General features: G+C 36.3%; 1 protein-coding gene across 36 annotated transcripts in view; it reads left to right on the forward strand.

Moving 5' to 3' along the window:
* The window catches only part of WNK1 (WNK lysine deficient protein kinase 1), a 158,869-nt gene that overhangs the window by 62,842 nt on the left and 74,131 nt on the right, over window positions 1-21,896 (forward strand). For all 36 annotated transcript variants that reach the window (XM_054442626.2, XM_054442628.2, XM_054442631.2 and 33 more), the window contains exons 3-4: window positions 11,910-12,130; window positions 14,857-15,014. In XM_054442626.2, the coding sequence (XP_054298601.1) occupies window positions 11,910-12,130; window positions 14,857-15,014 (379 nt within the window). The remainder of the gene's footprint in view (window positions 1-11,909; window positions 12,131-14,856; window positions 15,015-21,896) is intronic.

Raw genomic sequence — 21,896 nt, forward strand, 5'->3', positions numbered from 1 at the left:
GTGTCTTAGAGGATCTGTTTTTACTCAGAGAAGAACCTGTTGTAAGTTACCTTGTATAAATTTTTTATTTGGTGAAATTGGATATTTTAAAATTGTCATGTGGCATATATTCTTTATTCATTGTTAAAGTTAATACTGCTGAGCTGATTAATTCTAGATCATTGGAATACAGTGTTACAGCACCTGGATATAGTCACTTGCATATGTTCTGAAATGCTTACGGTTAACATATTGAAACATCAACGGATCATTTCTGTCCTGCAAATTCTAATTTCTTTATCCAGCTTCCACTCTTGTTTATGGCAATACCTTTATCCTAGTTAGACAGGCTTCTTGATACTCTCTTTTCTTCCACTAGAATGTGCTAACTAGCGCTATATACCTAGCACTATGAACAAGAATATCACATTCTAGTGGAAGTATCTGATACTGAATGATAAGTGTTTGAATGAATTAAGGAGAATTATGTGGTAATAATTATGTGTACATCTTGAGATTCTTTCCACTGGTTTGGATACTTACTTGGTTGTCAATAGTTTGTCTGGCATGCCTAAGATTACTCTAAAATACAATGGTTTACTTGTTTTAAAAACTATATTTAGAAGCTTTGGGTAACATAGTGGGGTAAGCCCCTGTGGAATGGCTGTCCCACACCAACAAACTGAAATGTGGAATATAATAAAAGTTTTTTCCAATACATATCTAAGCTTTAAAGAAAGAAAGGTTAACCTCCAGATAATAAGCAGAGATAACTCAAAGCCAAAACAGGAACTTATACTCTGGGATTTTAGACCACATATTGGTTGAGGAGTTGATGCTAGTTTTAATGTCCATGCAAGGACAGAAAGCCTTAGAACTAGGTAGAGAGGGGAGCTAGAACTTAGCCTATGTCAAAAAACTGAACTATCCATGAAAAGAGAGACCTCAGTGCCCTAGCCAGTGAAAGCTGCAAGGAATTTTACCTGTGTGCAGAAGACTGTGGATAAGAGGGGAGACCCATGAAAAATAGAAATTCCCATCAAATGCTACCAGTGTTCTTAATTATTCTGTAAGCTAATCTTTTCTTTTTCTTTTTTTAGAGACAGGGTCTCACTCTGTTGCCCAGGACAGGGTGCAGCGGCACAATCATAGCTCACTGCAGCCTCAAACTCCTGGGCTCAGGGAATCCTTCCACCTCAGCCTCCCCACTACCTGGGACTATAGTTGCTCACCACCATACCTGTCTAATTAAAAAACAATTTTTTTTTTTTTTAGTAGAGACAGTGTCTATTTTGTTGCCCAGGCTGCTCTCAAACTCCTGAGCTCATCCCGATTTGGCCTCATCCTGACTTGACCTCCCAAACTGCTGGGATTACAAGCATGAGCCACGGTGCCCAGCCTGTTTGGTATTCTTCCATCTCATGTGTAGATGGCGCTATAACATAAATTTATACCATCTACTTGGTACAGGAATCCCAAACCAAAGAACATACATCATAATTGATCAGGAACGGAAAGAAAACTCCCGGGCACATTTTCACAGTTCCTTGGTCACAGTGTCCAGAGGCAAAACACTTTCCAAAGAAGATGACCTCACAATTAAATTACAAATCACACCAATGAAGGTGAATAGACACAACTGGAAAATAGCACTGCAACAATTAAAGATATGGGCAAGTCTGAAAGTGATTACAAACAATTATTTACATAACGATGTCAGTAAAGATATATGTAAGTGTATATGAAGTGTTTAAAGAGAAAAGAAGGAATTGAAGGAATAAGACACCAAAGAAAAAAAAGACAGGCATAATTTAAAAGCTTCTGAAGAACTTTTAGAAATAAGAACATTAAAATTCAAACATAAATGGTCTAACGGTTAAACAACAGACTAAATTGAATTGACAGGAATATTAACTATGAAGAAATGAGCAACAGAACGCACAAAAAAGACAGAAAATATTTAAAGAGGATGACATAGTAATGAGAAGACCCAGTTAGATTTAATTATCTAAAAGGGGTTTCCCTGTAGTCCTAGCTGCTCTGGAGGCTGAGGCAGAGAATCACTTGAGCCCAGGAGGTGGAGGTTGCAATGAGCCGAGATCGTGCCTCTGCACTCCAGCCTGGGTGACAGAGTGAGACTCCATCTCAAAAATAAAAATGAAAAAGTAGAGAGAATGAGAAAAAGAAAAATTTCAGAATTTAAGAATTCTGATTGAGAATGTATACAGATTCCTAAGCAAGTAGATTGAAAACATTCATATTCATTTCTGGAAGAATGGATAACTAGGACCATTGGCAGCATTTGGAGAGGCAAATTGGGAAGGAATGGGAATTAATTCCAAAATGCATGCTTTTTGGGCCTTTTGAGTTTCTACCTTTGTTCTTTATGTATATTTACGTTGAAACAGATAAAACACCCATAGCTGAAAAATAAGATGGGAATGTATGAGTTAGAAAATTTGGATTAAGGCCGGGCGTGGTAGTTCACACCTGTAATCCCAGCACTTTGAGAGGCCAAGGCGGGTGGATCACCTGAGGTCAGGATCACCTGAGGTCAGTTCGAAACCGGCCTGTCCAACATGGTGAAACCCCATCTCTACTAAAAATACAAAAAATTAGCTGGGCATGGTGGTGGGCACCTGTAATCCCAGCCACCCAGGAGGCTGAGGCAGGAGAATCACTTGACCCGGGAAGTGGAGGTTGCAGTGAGCCGAGATTGTGCCACTGCACTCTAGCCTGGGTGAGAGAGTGAGACTCCATCTCAAAAAAAGAAAAAGAAAAAAAATTTGGATTAAAAGTTGAAATAAATTTAGACTTATTTTTTTAAATAGACATGAAATTCAAATATCATACAATTAACCATTTTAGAAAGTACAATTCAGTGGCACTTAGTACATTCACAATGTTTTGTAAGTACCACATCTATCAAGTTACTAAACATTTTCATCACCTCAAAAGAACACTCAGTGCCTATTAAGCAGTTACTCTGCATTTCCCTTCCTCCAGCCAGGCAGCGTATTTTTTCTTTAATTGCACATTATCTAAGTTCTTTTTCTTTTTACATTTAAAAAGAAATTTTCAGTTTCTGAGCTTCAGAGGCTTATGCCAACAGGAGGGTTTATTAAGTAGAAAGAGCGCTAGAGTTGGAGTAGAAGTTGTGACTGCTCCCAGCGCTGCCTCTGACCAACTGTGATTTTGGGCAAATAGCTAACCTCATTTGGGCCTCAGTTCCCCATGTGTATGTAAAACAAGTGGTTGGACTACCTGATCTCTGGGACCAGCCATTCGTGGATGGGATTTTTTTATTGTAAAAAACATAACAAAATTTACCATCCTAACCAATTTTAGGTGTACAGCTCAGTAGTGTTAATACATACACATTTCTGTGCAATTTCTAGAATGCTTTTCATCTCACAAACTCTATGACCATGGAACAATTTCCCATTTCTCTCAACCCTCAGCTCCTGACAACTACCAACTTTTTACCATCTCTATGGATTTATCTAATCAGGATATGTCCTATAAATAGACTCAAAGTACGTTATGGATCCTTGTGTTTGGCGTCTTTCACTTAGCATAGTGTTTTCGAGGATCATTGTGATTGCACGCATCAGTACTTCATCCCCTTTTATGACTGAATAACATTCCGTTGCATGGAAATATCACAGTTTGTTTATTCATCCATTGATGAACATTTGGGCTGTATCCACCTTTTGGCTATTAAGAGTACTGCTGCTATAAATATTTGTGCACAAGTATTTTTTTGAGTACCTGTTTTCATTTCTTTTGGCTGTATACTAGCAATGGAATTGCTGAGTCATGTGGAAATCTTTGTTTAACTTTTTGAGGAGGCATCCTACTGGGAGTGACATGATTACCTCATTATGGATTAGATTTGCATTTCCCTAATGATTAATAATGTGGAACATCTTTTCATATGCTTATTGGCTATTTGTGTATCTTTGGAGAAATGTTTATTCAAGTTCTTTGCTCATTTTTTATTGGATTGCTTGTTTTTTTGTTGATTTATAAGAGTTCTTTATATATTTTAGAAATTAGGCCCTTGTCCAGATCCATGATATGCAGATATTTTCTCCTATAGGTTGCCTTTTTTGCTCCTTGATAATGTTCTGTGATGTACAGATTGAGTATAGTATCTCTTATCCGAAATGCTTGGGACCAGAAGTGTTTTGGGCTTTGAATTTTTTCAGATATTGGAACTTTGAATTATACTTACCAGTTAAGCCTCCTAAATCTGAACTCCAAAATGTTCAAATGAGCATTTTTGTTGTGTGTCATGTTGGTGCTCAAGTTCAGATTTTCGACTGGAGCATTTTGGATCTTGGATTTTCTGATTGGGATTCTCAAGCCTGTGCCAAGTTTTAAATTTTGATAAAATCCAATGTATCCGGTTTGTCTTTTGATGGCTGGGCTTTTGGTATCATGTAAGAGTCCATTGTCATAAATAACCAAGGGCGTACAGATGTATCCCTAAGTTTTCTTCTAAGAGTTCTATCAATTTAACTTTTCTATTTAGGTTATTGTTCCATTTTTAAGTTAACTTTTGTATATGCTATGAGGTGTAGGGTCTGATTTCATTCTTTTGCATGTTGATGTCCAGTTATCCCAGCATCATTTGTTGAAGAGACTTTTACCCATTGAATGGTCGTGGTACCCTTCTCAAAAATTATTTAATCATATGTATAGGTTTATTTCTGGACTCTCAATTCTATTTCATTGGCCTGCATGTCTGTTCTTATGCCGGTACCACACTGCTCTGATTACTCTAGTAATTTTTGTAAATTTTGAAAATTAGAAGTGACTTCTCCAATTTTGTTCTTCTTTTTCACTACTGTTTTTGACATTTGGGGTCTTCTTGAAATTCCATGTGAATTTGAGAATTAGATTTCCATTTCTACAAGAAAAGGCTGTTGGAATTTTGACAGAGATTGTGTTGAATCTGTAGATCACTTTGTATAGTATCACCATCTTTAACTATATTGTCTTCTAATCCATGAACACAGGATGTCTGTCCATTTTATTTATGTCTTTTTTAATTTCTTTCAGCAATGTTTTGTAATTCCATTATACAAGTCTTTCACATCCTTGGTTAAATTTATTCCTAGATCCTTTATATGCTATTGCAAATGAAATTGTTTTCTTAATTTCCTTTTCAGATTGTTAATTGCTGGTATATATAAATACAACTGATTTTTGTGTGTCAGTCTTGTACTTTTGCAACTTTGCTGAATTCTTGTATCAGCTCGTCTGTGTGTGTGTTCATTCTTTGGGTTTTTTTTTTTTTTTTTTTTTTTAAACAGTTGGGGTTTCACTCTGTCACTGAGGCTGGAGTGCAGTGGTGCAGTCGTAGCTCACTACAGACTTACAGACTTGAACTCTAGGCTTAAAGGATCCTCCCACCTCAGCCTCCTGAGTAGCTGGGACTCCAGGTGTGTACCACCATGCCTGGCTAATTTTTAAATTTTTCATGAAGATAGGGTCTCAATATATTGCTTATGCTGGTCACAAATTCCTGGCCTCAAGTGATCTCCCTTGCCTCTGGCTCCCAAAGTGCTGAGATTACAGGTGTGTGCCACCACACTTAGCCATTCTTTGGGATTTTTATATATTGGATCAAGTCATATGTGGATAGATAGTTCTTTCAAATGCCTTTATTTCTTTTTCTTGTCTGTTTTGGCTAGAACTTGAATTATGATTAGCATTGATTATCCTTGTCATATTACTGATTTTAAGGAGAAAGCTTTTGGTCTTTCACCATTAAGTATATGTTAGCTGTGAGTTTTTCATAAATGTTCTTTATCATGTTGAGGAAGTTCTCTGCTATTCCTATCCTAGTTTCTTGAGTATTTTTTTTTTTTTTTGGAAAGATGTTAGATTTTGTCAAATGCTCTTCTGCATCAAGTTAGATAATCATAAAACCACTTCATTCTATTAGTGTGATATATTATACTGATTAATTTTCTTATGTTGAATCACCCTTGCATTTCATAGATAAATGGTGTATAATCCTTTTACTATGCAGTTGGGTTTGGCTTGCCAATATTTTGTTGAGAGTTTTTACATCTACATTAATAACGGTGTTAGTCTATAGTTTCCTTGTGGTATCTTCAGTATCAGGGCAATACTGGCCTCACAGAATGATTTAGAAAGTGTTTCCTCCACTTCTGCTTTTTGGAAGAGTAGGATTTGTGTTAATTCTCCTTTAAATGTTTGGTAGAACTCATCAGTGAAGCCATCCAGTCCTAGACTTTTCTTTGGAGATTTCTTGAAGGAATGTTCCATGTACAGTTGAGAATATATATTCACTTGTTGTTGGGCAGTGTGTTCTATATATGTCTGTTACCTTTTGGTGGTTTATAATATTGTTCAAGTCTTCTGTTTTCTTATTCATCTTTTGTCTAGATGTTTTATCTGTTATTGAAAGTGGAATACTGAAGTCTTCAATTATTACTGTAGTGTCTACTAATTTCCTCCCTTTAATTCTGTGAATGTTTGCCTCGTTTTTTGGTGGCTTTATTGTTTGATGTATATGATTGTTATTTTTTATGGATTGGCCCTTTTATCAATACATCATGCTCTTTTTTATCTCTTGCATCAGTATTTTTACTTATTTTGCCTGATACTAGTTTTGCTACCTCACCCTCTTTTATTTACTATTAGCATAGAATATCATTTTTCTTTCATCCTTTGAATTTCAACCTATTTCTGTCCTTGGATCTATAATGAGCCTCTTGTAGACAGTATATAGTTGGCTTTTTTTCTTTCTTTTTTAAAAATCCATTCTGCCCATCTCTGTTTTTGGTAGAGAGTTTATTTACATTTAATTAGTCAAAATGAATGATTTGCCATTTTGCTGTTTGTTTTCTGTATGTCTTGTATCTTATTTTTTATTTATTTATTTATTTTTTGAGACGGAGCCTTGCTCTGTTGCCCAGGCTGGAGTGCAGTGGCACAGTCTCAGCTCACTGCAACCTCCGCCTCCCGGGTTCAAGCGATTCTCCTGCCTCAGCCTCCTGAGTAGCTGGGATTATAGGTACCCACCACCATGCCCGGCTAATTTCTGTATTTTTAGTAGAGACGGGGTTTCACCATGTTGGTCAGGCTGGTCTCAAACTGCTGACCTTATGGTCCGCCCGCCTCAGCCTCCCAAAGTGCTAGGATTACAGGCGTGAGCCCCCGCACCCAGCCGTAATATATTACATTCCTAGAGACAGTCTTGTGCTGTTTTTTGCTCCTTATCTCCTTCATTACTACCTTTTTAAATGTATTTATTTTTCTTTTGTAGTATACCATTTTGATTCCTTTCTCATTTCCTTTTGTGTATATATTTAGATATTTTTTCAGTGGTTACCTTGAGGATTACAATTAACATCATAAACCTCCAACAGTCTACCCTGAATTGACACCAACTTTGCTTTAATATAGCATACAAATCTCTGATCCTATACAGCCTCACTCCTCCTTCCCATTTTATGTTTTCGTTGTCTCAAATTTTATCTTTATACATTGTGTACCCATTAGCATAGTTTTATAAACATTATTTTACATGCGTTTGTCTTTTAAATCATGTAGGAAATAAAAGGAATTATAAACCAAAAATACATTAATATTGGTTTTAATATTTAGATGTGTGATGGACTTTACCAGAGATTTGATTTGGTTTTATGGCTTCAAGTTATTGTCTAGTGTTCTTTTATTTCCTCTAAGGATTCTCTTTAGCATTTCTTATAGGAAAGGTGTACTACTGTCAAACTCCTCCAGCTTTTATTTACCTGGGAATGTCTTAATTTCTTCATTTCTGTAGTATAATTTTGCTGATATATAATTCTTGGTTGGCAGTCTTAAGGTTTTTTTTTGGGTTTTGCTTTTGTTTCTTTTAGCACTTTAAATATGCCATCCCACTGCTTTCTGCCCTCTATGGTTTTTGCTGAAAAATCAGCTCATAATCTTATTGAGGATCCCATGGTCATAAGTCACTTCTCCCTTGCTGCTTTCAAGATTCTCTCTTTGTCTTTGCCTTTTAACAGTTTGAATATAGTGTTTCTCATTGTGGATCTATTTGCATTTATCCTTAGAGTTTGTTGAACTTTTTGGATGTGTAGATTCATGTCTTTTACTAAGTTTGGGAAATTTGTGGCCATTATTTTCTTAAATATTCTTTCTGCTCTTTTCTGTCTTATTTATCTAGGACTCCCATTGTGTATATTTTGGTCAACTTGATGGTGTCCCACAGATCTCTTAGACTCTGCTCATTTCTGCTCCTCAGACTGTACAGTTTCACTTCCTATTTTCAAGTTTATTGCCTTTTTCTTCTGTGTGTTCACATATGCTGTTGAAATCTGTTAGTGAATCTTCACAGTGTTTTTCAGCACCTAAATTTCTACTTGGTTCCTTTTTAAAGTTTCTGTCTCTGTTGATATTCTCTACTTCAATGGAATATTCTTTGTACTCTTAACATTTAGCAGCCATTGTTCTCAGCATTTAGTCTGCCAAGTTTTGGCATAGGTACTATAATTATCCCCATTTAACCATGAGTTGATTGTTTTTAGTAAATATCTTAGTACTGAAGAACTGATTAAGAGTTCTGCTTATGAGAGTGGAGCTTTTCAGCAACTGGGCTTTGTCTTCAATGTGGTAGGGCAAAAATCAGTCATAATGGAAGACCCCGAAGTGCTTGATACATCAGAGACGTCTTTTTTTTTGAGATGCAGTCTCGCTCTGTTGCCCAGGGTGGAGTGCAGTGGCATGATCTCGGCTCACTGCAGCCTCCACCTCCTGGGTTCAAGCGATTCTCCAACCTCAGCCTCTCGAGTAGCTGGGGGCTACAGGCACATGCCACCATGCCCAGCTAATTTTTATATTTTTAGTAGACACCGTGTTTCGCCATATTGGTCAGGCTGGTCTTGAACGCCTGACCTTAGGTGATCCATCCACCTCAGCCTCCCAAAAGTGCTGGGAGTGAGCCAGCGTCAGCCACTGCACCCGGCAGAGACATCTTTTTTTTTTTTTTTGTCCTGTCTGCACCGATGGTGCCTAATTGTCACTTTTCTTTCTCAAGATGTGGTTGGTTATGGGGATTTTAATTAATATTCATATTTTTATAACCACTTTTCATTCTCATCAAACTTAGCTTCTCTGAGTTTAGAAATGTTCCATTTGTAATATGGAGCAGATTGGATTCCTTCTTGTCCTTGTACTTTCCTTATAAACATTGCTATAATAATCATGTTTGTATGCAATTCTCGTAGAATAGGTTCTTAAAGTGAAATGTGAATCATAATATATGTGTAATTTTCACTTGAATAGCAATTGAGACAAAGATATTATTCCTTCCTGCTAGCTGGGATAACCTTGAAGGTCTTTACTAAAATGATAGATATAATTTAAGTAGATCTTAAAGGATAGGCAGGTTTTCTGTAATTAAGGAGGTGCTATGGGAATAGTTAAAAAAAAGAGAGAGAGAAGTAATATAAAGTTCATAGTAGGATACCCTTTTGTTTAAAAATAGGATGTTTATAAGGAGGACTAACGACAAATAAAGTTTCCAATATTTCATTATAAAATTCTAAAAATTATATAGAAAAGGCAAAAGAAGCATACAGTGAGCACACACTCAGCACCAAGATTCTATTGTTACTAACTTTTTGCATCACTTGCCTTACCATATTATTAATACGTCCATTTATTCATCCTCCATCATCTATCTTATTCATTCCATAATAAAATAAATTGTAAAATAAAATAATTCAATATGCTTCACCCGTAAACCCTTCAGTATGCATTTCATTAGAGTGCCAATATTTGTGTACTTTATTTTTCTTTTGCCTCCAAACAGCATCGGGATAGAATAAATTATTATTGTACGGTTGAATGAGTTTTGACAAGGCATTCATTTGTGTAACCAAAACTCTTAAGATAGAGAACATTTCCATCATATCAGAAAATGCCCTTATGCCACTTTCCAGGCAGCCTTTTCCTTACCCTACATCCAGCATGACTGTTTTGATCTATTTTTTAAACCATAAAACCCACTTTTGCTATTAGTTTTCTTCAATTAGCCCGCCCAAATGAAGTAAAATTTTATTTTGGTTCTACTATTTGATTTTTAGTTAGATCTGGATCTCTGCATGTTTTTCATTTTAAGTAGTTGCCCTGAAGATTACATTTACATTGTTACTTTTCACAATTTATTTAGGACTAATACGGTACAATTTCATGTAAAATACAAGACCTTTGCACAAATAAAGTTTTCATATAACCCCTCTACCACGTGTTCTGTATGCTGTAATTTTCATATCTTATACAAGTGCAAGGTGACATAAGTAATTTCATATCTTATACAAGTACAAGGTGACATAAGTAATTTCATATCTTATACAAGTACAAGGTGACATAAGTAATTTCATATCTTATACAAGTACATGGATAAGTCATTAGTAAATGGGAGTAATTATAGTACCTATTCAACAAAATTAGAATACTAAATGCAGGAAACAGTGACAGCCAGATGTTAAGGTATAGAAAATTTTAGCTCAACAAATAGAGAATATCAGTAAAGACATAGAAATTACAAAAATTAAACAAATTCAGGAACTGAAAAACAATAACTATATAGTAGAATATGTAAGCATATCATATATATCACAGTATTATAGATTTTCCTTTAACTAATCGTGTGTGTATTTTAAAGATACTGAAAGGAAAATGTAGTCTTCTCTATTTAACATTTTTAGTGCTCTTTTTTTCCTGAATATTTCCAGATAAAATAGGCATTGGAACTCAATCCCCAGATGTATCTTTTCTACAGTGGGCAGCACCAGAGGTCTCTGTTCAGTTCTTTTAGCATACCTGGGCTGCTTGGAATCTTTCCTACATACGTGTATTTCAGAGGTCAACTAGAGATTTGGGCAGAGTGAATACACAGAATTTAGGGCTCTCCTTAGGGCTCTCCTTTGGTGCCTGCTTTCTGAGATTTCCTCCTTTCCTTTCTAGATCTGTGCTGTCCAGTAGAACTTTCTGCCATTATGGAAATGTTGTATAACGTACACCATCCAGAATGGTAGCCATTTGCCTTATGTGGCTGTTGAGCACATGAAATGTGGCTAGTGCAACTGAGAAATGAAATTTTTTATTTTAGTTAATCTACATTTGAGTAGTCACATTTGGCTAGTGGCAGCTTTATTGGACAGACCATCCTTGCAGAAAGGTCTGTTAGACAGCACTGTTCTTGATGCTGTGGTCATTCCAAACTCAGTCGCCATTTCTGTCTGGGGTTTAGCAGACCTGCAGAATCAGAACAGGGCCTTTTCTTAGGTAAAAATGTATTATAAAGAAGGAAACTCAAGCAGTGCTTTCCCTTTGTCCCTTCCAACTATGACTGATTTTGATTGCTCTCCAGAGCCTTCAAGTAATAGTTGTTTGGTATATTTTTGACTGGAGTTTATAAATACATCTGTGTCTGATAGAACTACTCCACTATTTAACAGAAGCAGAACTCTACCTCTTAATCATTTAAATGGTGACCTAATTTTAAGGAATTCATATTTGGTGCTTTGTTACCATAATTCTCTTACCAATCACTAATTAAATATTTTTGGCTCTGAAATATTTAGCTGATATAGCCAACTTGATCTCCCATTTCTTTAAGAAAAAACTAGTTACCTAATACTATCATTGTTTAGATGAAAAAGCATTTGGAAGACTTATTTTTCTGTGTCTCTTAATAGAATTTTTATTTTAAACTATTGTAGCCCTGCTTACTAAAAGTATTACTAACCTTTAATGTTACTGAATCTTAGTATGCTAAATTTGATATTCCCATCTCCAGTCATGTTAGAATTTAATGGAATTCTTCAAAGCAACAAACTCCTATCATTGATAACTTGTTTGGTATACTTTGCTTTTTCTAGGTATCTGAAAAGGTTTAAAGTGATGAAGATCAAAGTCCTAAGAAGCTGGTGCCGTCAGATCCTTAAAGGACTTCAGTTTCTTCATACTCGAACTCCACCTATCATTCACCGTGATCTTAAATGTGACAACATCTTTATCACCGGCCCTACTGGCTCAGTCAAGATTGGAGACCTTGGTCTGGCAACCCTGAAGCGGGCTTCTTTTGCCAAGAGTGTGATAGGTATGTTTCAGGTGTACCTTGGAGCCTGACTGGCTTTCTGACATTCCTTTTATTTAAAATCCTGGCCCTGTCAGAGTTTTAAGTGATATAAACCTTAAGAAATTCATAGCTTGAACTCAGGAGGTGATCCGTTCTACTTATGAGATGTAGGATTCTCTATATTTGTGCTTCTTGGAATCATCTTAGAGACTATTGATAACATTACAAGAAATAAAGTGAACTTTGTTGATAACACCTAATGTAACAGGCTTTTTTGTTTTTGTTGTTGAGACGGAGTCTCTCTCTGTCACCCAGGCTAGAGTGCAGTGGCACGATCTCAGCTCACTGCAACCCTCCACTCACCGGGTTCAAGCGATTCTTATGCCTCAGCCTCCTGAGTAGCTGGGATTACTAGGCATGCATCACCACGCCTGGCTAATTTTTGTATTTTTAGTAGAAATGGGGTTTCACCGTGCTGGCCAGGCTGGTCTTGAACTCCTGGCCTCAAGTGATCCACCTGCCTTGGCCTCCTAAAGTGTTGGGATTACAGGCGTGAGCCACCCCGCCCAGCCAGCCATCTTTTCATTACACACTGTTGATACTTAACATTATGCACTATTTATGTAATACATATAGTATGTCACTTCATGAAAGAAATGGAATTTATATTTAGTTTTACTTTCTAAAATTAAAAGATAAAAATTAAATTTTTAAACATATAAAATGTCTGTTGGATATATATGTGTGTATTCAAGAATATTGGCCAAGAGCAATGGCTCATGCCTGTAATCCCAGCACTTTGGGAGGCTGAGGTGGGAGGGTCACTTGAGGTCAGGAGTTTGAGACCAGTCTGGCCAACATGGAGAAACCCTGTCTCTACTAAAAAAAAAAAAAAAAAAAAAAATTAGCTGGGTGTGGTGGCGGGTGCTTGTAGTCCCAGCTACTCGGGAGGCTGAGGCAGGAGAATCACTTGAACCTGGGAGGTGGAGGTTGCAGTGAGCTAAGATTGCACCACTGCACTCTAGCCTGGACAACAGAGCAAGACTCTGTCTCCAAAATAAAAAAAAAAAAAAGAATAGCCTCCTAACATTTTGTGAAAATAAATATGACAATTCATTCTGAAAAGTTGATTTTATCAACTTTTTTCTCAGTCTCACTCTTCAGAAGTTATGATCTATCTAAAAGAGTGTTTCTCAACCTCAATACTACTGAGATTTGGGGTTGGACAATTCTTTGTTGCAAGGGGCTGTCTTGTACATTGTAAGACTCTTGAGCAGCATTCCCAGCCTCTACCACTAGATACCAGTAGCACGCTCCCTGTGTACCTGCCTTCTAGTTGTTATAACCAAAAGTGTGTCCAGACATTGCTATATACGGCCCCTAGAAGACAAAATTGCCCCCTGTTGAGAATCACTTATCTAAAGAACAAGGGTGTCCCTTTCAGACTTTATATGTTAGAAACTCAAAGCTGGAAAAATAATTTAATGCCTATTTTGATAAGCTTTCACTCTATGAAGAGGGTATCACAATTTAAAAACTTGAGGTCTTCATAAACACTCTATTTACTCCCTCGAAAAGGTGACAATAACAAAAGAAACCCATTAATTTTTAAGTGAACTTGGATACTAAGTATTACTAGGAAAAGCACAGAACACCAGTTATTTCTACATCTTTGAAAAACAGTGTTCTCCTTGGAATATTATGCAACTAGGGTTAGGAATGCTTTCACATTTTCTTATAATACATTCACAAGAAGAATGGGAAAAGTGTCATTTAAAGCTGAATTTCTTTTTTTGCCTTCTTCACAGGAAACATTTCTTTGATTGTCTTTGGCATCCTGAAATCTCTGGCCCAATAGAGTTTTTATTTTTCTTTGTTGATTAAATCATAGTGTGCATGCCTGTTTCTTGGAAATGCCTTATAATTTGAGGTATGCAGACCTAATTTTCTGGAAGCATTACAAAACCTAGTCTTGTGGGATCACACACTGTGCTCATAAATCAGTCTGTATTTGGGTTCTATATTTGTGTGTGTGTTTGTCTTTTTGCTTGTAGGATGTCCCTCACTATATTTCTTGTGTCTGTAGTAGGCTTATTTGTGTACTGCAGGTGGGATGGTAAGTATGTGAAGAAAAGGGCTCTGGTGAGTGGCCTTTGGAGACAATTACGTTTTATTTCATTTTTTAAAAAATGTATTGAATATTGGGTTTTTCACTGCAAGGCCTTCTTAAAAAGTGAAACTAATCAGATTGAGTGTTAATGCCAAGAGTGTAGCTGTAAATATTAACCCTACAGTTACCATACATTAGTGGGCACACAAGTATTTTGATCTTTTTAAACCCATCATCTTATCTTACAGATGTACCATTATATCTGCCTTGTTCCTTGCATAGTGTCTTTCCTTTTCCTTCTATTTGTTTTCAATATGAATTAGATTAGTTTATATCTTAGCCAAGGCTTTATTTTGACATATTGTATAAAGAAATTCATTTTACACAGTAAATCAATAAATAGATCCTTGACCTTATTCCAGTTTCATATAAAGGCCTTGCAGTGGAAGATCTTTTATGAGATATTTGATGGAACAGACTGACTGAGAAGATTTCCTTCCTCTTTTCTCCCCCTTTCCTTTTTTCTCCCCATTCCAATTTCTTCTCTCTCACAGGTCAACCCCTCTGCTTCTCACCCCGGTGAGTAACGTCTGAAGCTTCTGCTCGCATTGAGTCTGAATCGTTCTTTTAATTTAAGGTACCCCAGAGTTCATGGCCCCTGAGATGTATGAGGAGAAATATGATGAATCCGTTGACGTTTATGCTTTTGGGATGTGCATGCTTGAGATGGCTACATCTGAATATCCTTACTCGGAGTGCCAAAATGCTGCGCAGATCTACCGTCGCGTGACCAGTGTAAGTCTTCCCCTAACTGATTGTTGAACTTGGGTCATATCTAACAAAGAATCCCAAGGTGGATGACATCAAACCATGTAAAAGAGGACAATAGTGGAAGGCATACTGAGTGAACTGTTGGGGTTGGCGGGGGTGGTGTTGAGGTATGTGTAAGGCTATTGCTCATGATACAGTGAAAGATAAAGATCAAAGAACCACTAGTTTATCCTGTACCCACCTTGCATTCATTTAAATTTTTATTATGTTTAAAAACCCACCCTCACTACCTACTTTTTAACCCCCTGTTAATTCAGCTAAACTCCCATTGTCTCCCACCACGTAAGTCAGAGTTAAAAGTAATGTTTTCAATTCAAGATGCTTTGTCAAATTAATTTGTTCACTGACTTTTCTCTGAATGACTTGAGTTGATTTATTAAATCTTATATATTAGTACCTACAATATTTAAGGCATAAATAAATACCTTATTGTAGTTTAAATTACCCATGGTAGTTCATGTCTGCTGACAGAGATATTTTCTACAGCTGTCTAATTGAAACCTGAAAGGTAGTTGTTATGATTCATTTTAGTTTATCACTACATACTTCATTATGCTGCTCTAACATACATTTTCTTACATAACCATATTATGCCTGAAAAAATTAACAATCATTTCTGCATCATCCAACACCCTGAACCTGTTCAGATATTCTCTCCATTGTTTCAAAAATGTCCGTTGACAGTGTTCAAAATAGGCTCCATCAAGGTCCACGAAATGTATTTTATTGTTGTAGTTCTTAATCTAGAACTATTGCTTTTACTTTCTTTTTCTGCATGTCAGAGATTTATTGAAAAAATTAGATTATTTTGAGGAATGTTCCACATTCTGAATTTTCCTTGTGGTGTCATTTAACTGGTTTATTCTTCTATATTTCTGTAAAGAGAAGTTTACCTTAAAATGGTTGGGGTAGGTTAACAATGTAAAAATAATTTTGTCTTTTTTTACTCGCATTCGGAGTGTACGTTGTCGTTTTCCAGAGGCTATATGATACTGCACATACGATATTGCAGCAGAGTACATACAGAAGCAGATAAAGGAATTCATTTGTAGGGCCGGGCACGGTGGCTCATGCCTATAATCTCAGCACGTTGGGAGGCCGAGGCAGGTGGATCCCTTAAGGTCAGGAGTATGAGACTAGACTGGCCAACATGGTGAAACCCCATCTCTACTAAAAAAACAAAAATTAGCCAGGCGTGCTGGTGCGCCCCTGTAATCCTAGCTACTCTGGAGGCTGAGGTCTGAGAATCTCTGGAACCCGGGAGGTGGAGGTTGCAGTAAGCCAAGACTGTGCCACTGCACTCCAGCCTGGGTGACAGAGTAAGACTCTGTCTCAAAAAAAAAAAAAAAATTCATTTGTCTTCCATTAAACTGTATATTTAAAAAGATTACAAAAATGTAAAATGATACCAGTCTTATCACTAAATTTTTCTTGTTTTGGAAAATACTGAATTTTTAATTTTAAATATTATATATTTGTAACATAATGAGTTATAATTTTTAATGAATTAATAAATATTTTAAAACTTTCTCAGGTTTACCATCTGCCACAGTAAATATTAATAGATGTAACACACATAGACAAAATCCCTCTGGGGTCCCCAATAACGTTAATTTTAAGAGTATAAAGGGGTCCTGAGACAAAAGTTTGAGAACCACTGTTCAAAAGTCTTGATAAAATTTAGGCTAAACATTTTTTGCAAGGATACTTAATATGTGGTGCTGTGTATGTTATATTGCACCAAGAGGCTCATAGTATCTCATTATTTCATTTTTAGTAATGTAATTTAATTGAATTTTGATATAGAAGATGTAATTATAAATTGCTTATTTAGATTTTGATAGCTGAACAGAATGGAAATGTTTATTTTTTATTTTTTATTTATTTATTTATTTTTTGAGACGGAGTCTTGCTCTGTCGCCCAGGCAGGAGTGCAGTGGCGCCATCTTGGCTCACTGCAAGCTCCGCCTCCCAGGTTCACGCTATTCTCCTGCCTCAGCCTCCTGTAGCTGGGACTACAGGTGCCCGCCACCACGCCTGGCTAATTTTTTGTATTTTTAGTAGAGACGGGGTTTCACCGTGTTAGCCAGGATGTTCTCGATCTCCTGACCTCGTGATCCGCCCACCTCTGCCTCCCAAAGTGCTGGGATTACAGGCATGAGCCAGAAATGTTTATTATTAAAAACTGATAGGAAACATTTTGCTTTAGGTAGACCAAATTTTACCTCTTCATAAAGGCTTGGAAGAAATCTTGGGAGTCAAAGATTAATTATAATTATTTATTGCTGTGAATATTCGTTCAATATCCTTGTTGTATATTTGTATGTGATTCTGTTGTTGATGGATATGGAGCTACTTTGGACAATTAGTTTAATTTCATATGAAGTGTAAGAACTGGTGGAGGTTTCATACCCAGTAAAAATGACAGCTATTGTTTACAGAGAAAGCGCATAACTCTGAAGTTACTTCCAGCTTTGTAATTGGGATGGTATTTTGTCAGTTATTATTATTAGGTGTATGTCTACAAGTCTCTGGCCTGAGGCCTTACTGTTAAATTTATTAACCTCTTCTTAATACTCACCCAGATTCTAATACACAATATAATTGTAATCCCTGAAGCACTGACTCTCAATTTGGGCTGAATGGGGGCAGGAGAAATCTTTTTATGCCTTCAGATGATTCTGATAAGTACCCTGATCATTATTCTACATTTATGCCCTTAGAAAGTTCATCTGCTTTGCCTCTCAGAGTTCTGTATCATCATTCCCAGTTCATGTCTCTTATTATTCCCCTTTCTTCCTCTGATGCATAGTAATTTACATTCTCTCTTTTTTTTTTCCTTTGAGCATAGGATCGACTGTTTATTGGGTAATTTCCTCCTTTATTTTGTTTAAAATTGTAGAAAACTTAAGAGGTATATTTGATTTCTTGTTTTTCACTCACTGCTTCCACTACTTCCAGTTTATAAGGTTCTTGCTTCAGAATACCTCTTAGATGCAAGGCTTCTTCATTCCCATTGCCACAACTCTGATTTCACATCTTCCTTACTGCACACCTTGCATTATATTCCAGAAGTAGTTTACATTGTGAATTTATTTTTTTATTTCACTTAAACTTGTTGAGCTTTCTTGCTCTCCTTTCTTGGTATAAGGAACTTACGATACCAGTTTGCTTATATCAGAGCAAGTACAAATTCTTAATCTTTGCTATTCTTCATCTTCATCCAAGCACTTTATTTTAGTTAAATCAGTTCTCTTCATTATCTTACACATATGCCACATCCTTTCCTGTATTCCTATCCATTTGTAAATGTTATATAATACTGTACCTCCACTATAAGCTTTTCTGCTATCCAGTCAATCCATATACTTAACAGTCTTCCTCCATGACATTTTATCTGATTGGTTTCACTGTATAATGATCTTTGCCTTTTCTGAGCTGATTCTTCTCAAATGATATGAATTATAAAATTTTGTTTATTAGTGGTTATTCTACTTATAAATTCATAAATTCAATTAATGTACTTACTGCTTATTATTTTTATTGCTTTATATTCCTTAAAATATTTTAATCTAGTACATCTGTATAATTTCATCCTTATCTGTAGCACTATCCTAAATACAAAATAAATCTCAGTGCCAATAAATGCAACATTTTCTGAATCCCTGCTATGTCCCATGCCCAGAGCTTGATACTAAGTAAAGGTGAATAATCATATTCCCTGTCTTCAGAAAACTACCTCTAATATAGAAGATTAATATGTAAACAAAGAATTATAATTACATTATGGTGAGTATTGTAATGGAGATAAGCACTAAGGAGAGTGGAGGAGCAATGGATAACCCTGCTATGGATTAGGGGAGATTTCACAAAAAGAGCTGTTGTATGAACTGTCAAAAAGAGAAGGTAGAAGAATGGTGAGAGGCCATTCTGAGAAGCAGGAATAGGATTTGCATGAATGCTGAGATGCCAAACACCGTAGTACAATGGAAGGAAAGGCAAATTGATCAAATAGAGTGAAGCTGTTGTCTTGGACAAATCAATTTTTGATCTAAGGACAAATCAATTGCTACTTAGTTTCTCCTGCTCCCAAATCCAGTCTCATCTCAGAGCAGAGAGTTTGGGGTTGGTAATTAAGAGGCAAACTTCTGACTCCTGATATGTGTATTTTTGCTGCTATTATATTGTTGTATTTTAATGGTGAAAGAGACCTTATCTTTTTATAGGCTTTTGGAAGGAGCAAGAGGAAGAGAGAGAGAAGTAGAAATCATGGTGGGTGGTGGTGGATAGGGTAGAGTAATATCCAGGATTCAGTGGGCTTGTGACATGGTATAATGGTAAGTCTTGATAGGGAAGGTTTTCTCCTGAGATAAGGGAAGCAAGATGGGTTTTGGAAGCAAAGTCTTGGGTTCACATCCTTGCCCTAGTTATTGCCATACTATCTTGAGCAATTCACTTAATTTCTCTATACTTCAATTATCTTGTTCTCTGTAAAAGAGATACCATTACCCTCTTACAGATTGCTTAGCACAGTGGCTGATACTGGTACTGACAGTAGGCTCTGGTTATTTTCTATGAAATATGAATTGTCATCTTCTTGGGGGTGTGTGTAGAATGAAAGATGGCCTTTAAGGATGATAAAGGCTTAAAATAACATCTATGAAACTTTGAACTGATTAGGAAATAATAATGGCGAAGCAGCACCAGGCATCCAGAATCTTCCTTCTTAGAATTGATAAACACTATTATGTAAACAATGAATATATCGTTTTTACGCGTGTCTATGTGTATGCAAGTGGAAAAGAGCAAATTTTTACCTATTACATACTTCTTTCTTGTGAATAACCAATAATAGGCTGGGCCTGTAGGCTCACGCCTATAATCCCAGCACTTTGGGAAGCTGAGGTAGGCAGATTGCTTGAGCTCAGGAGTTCAAGACTAGCCTGGGCAACATGATGAAACATTATCTCTACAAAAAATACAAAAATTAGTTGGTCATGGTGGTGCATAGTTGGCCTTGGTGGTGCATGCCTGTAGTCCTAGCCACTGGGAGGCTGAGGTGGAAGGATCGCCTGAGCCGGGGAGGTGGAGGTTGCAGTGAGCCTAGATTGTGCCATTGCACTCGAGCCTGGACAATAGAGTGAAAGCCTGTCTTAAAAAAACAACAAAAAAACCCACAATAGCTTAGATTGCTAAAGTAGTCCTCAGTTTTCTATATTCTGAATTCTGTGTATCAGGGTTTGAAGAATAGAATAGAAGTTATTGACATAAATGAGTTCGGTTTCATAGGAGAAAAGTTAATTTTACTTGGTGTATTTTCTACTTAATAAGTTTCATCTGTGTATTTGTGAATATTTATTAATTATAAACTGTGACCAAGCACTATACTAGGTATTGGGGATATACTAAGTCAAAAAGTGGTGCCTCACCTGGAGTTTACATTCAGTTTTGTTAAAAAAAAAAAAAAAAAAATGTTGATAGAAGTCGGTAAGTTGGCTGGGTGTGATAGTTCACGCCTGTAATCCCAGCACTTTGGGAGGCCAAGACTGGGGGATCACTTGAGGTCAGGAGTTTGAGACCAGCCTGGCCAACATGGTGAAACCCCAGTGTCTACTAAAAATACAAAAATTAGCTGGGCATGATGGCATGTGCCTGTAGTTGCAGCTACTTGGGAGGCTGAGGCAGGAGAATCGCTTGAACCCAGGAGACAGAAATTGCAGTGAGCTGAGATGGCGCCATTCACTCCAGCCTGGGTGACAGCAAGACTTGGTCTAAAAAAAAAAAAAAAAAAATTGATAACTCTATTAGAGTGATAAGGTTTGTGTCTAGAATAGATGGGAGATAGAGTGTGAGAAGCTGAACTAGGTTTATTGTTACAGCACAGCAAATTCAATCATTTCTTTTTGCCCAAAATGTATGACTAGGTACTAATACAATCTGATTTTTTTATTAAAACATGTAATGAAGTAATTAGGGAGGAAATATAAGCCAGTAGATTCAAAACTGAGGGGAAAAATAACAAAAGTTGTAGTGGATCAAAGGAGATTTGTAGATCAACATGCTATATGAGTGATATTGCTAAACAGTAACAGGTGTTTCTGTTATGTGATTCCTGAGCCTTAATTTCCTCATATGATTATGGTAGTCATAACTGCCAGGCCTACTAAGGTTGTGAAAAACAAATCTGTTGAAATTATATAAGACATTTGAAAAAGTTGAGAAATATATTTGTTCTATTTGACATATAACTAGATTGACTCTGAAATGTCTTCTATCTCAGTAGATTCTTGATGTTTCAGAAGGGTTTGACTTAGGGTTTCTGCCACAAAAGATTGGGAGGATAGTAGCAGTAACTGGCTTTTTTAAGTGTAATGAGGCTCATATTTGCACAGAAGTTACAAAATCTGTGATTGTGATATATTCAAGGAATTTTATTTTTAAAAATGCCTCCAACTTTTCAATAAAAAAGTAAATAGATGACAGATTATTCTGTGTAGAGATGAATATCTAGATATTAAAACTTAAAAGTATGATTCTGATTACATAATCAAGTCATAGGCTTTCAGTAGTCCTTAACGTCTGCTTTCTATCCTTCAGTGAATTTTTGAAGTTTGTTTATAGAATATTTTGTGCTTACCATATTAAATATTAGAGGACCTTTGGGGGCTTGATTGGTTCTCTGCATGGCATAATGTGCCAAGTCAGAGTATTAATCAGGAATAATTTTTTTTTGTATGTGCATACTAAAAGTACATTTAGGTTTTTTTCTATCAGCGTTACTGAATATATTATATAATTAACCCATTTAAAGTGTATAATTCACTGGTTTTAGCATCTTCACAGTGT

Source organism: Pongo pygmaeus, chromosome 10, assembly GCF_028885625.2.
Source record: "Pongo pygmaeus isolate AG05252 chromosome 10, NHGRI_mPonPyg2-v2.0_pri, whole genome shotgun sequence".
Lineage (NCBI taxonomy): Eukaryota > Metazoa > Chordata > Mammalia > Primates > Hominidae > Pongo > Pongo pygmaeus.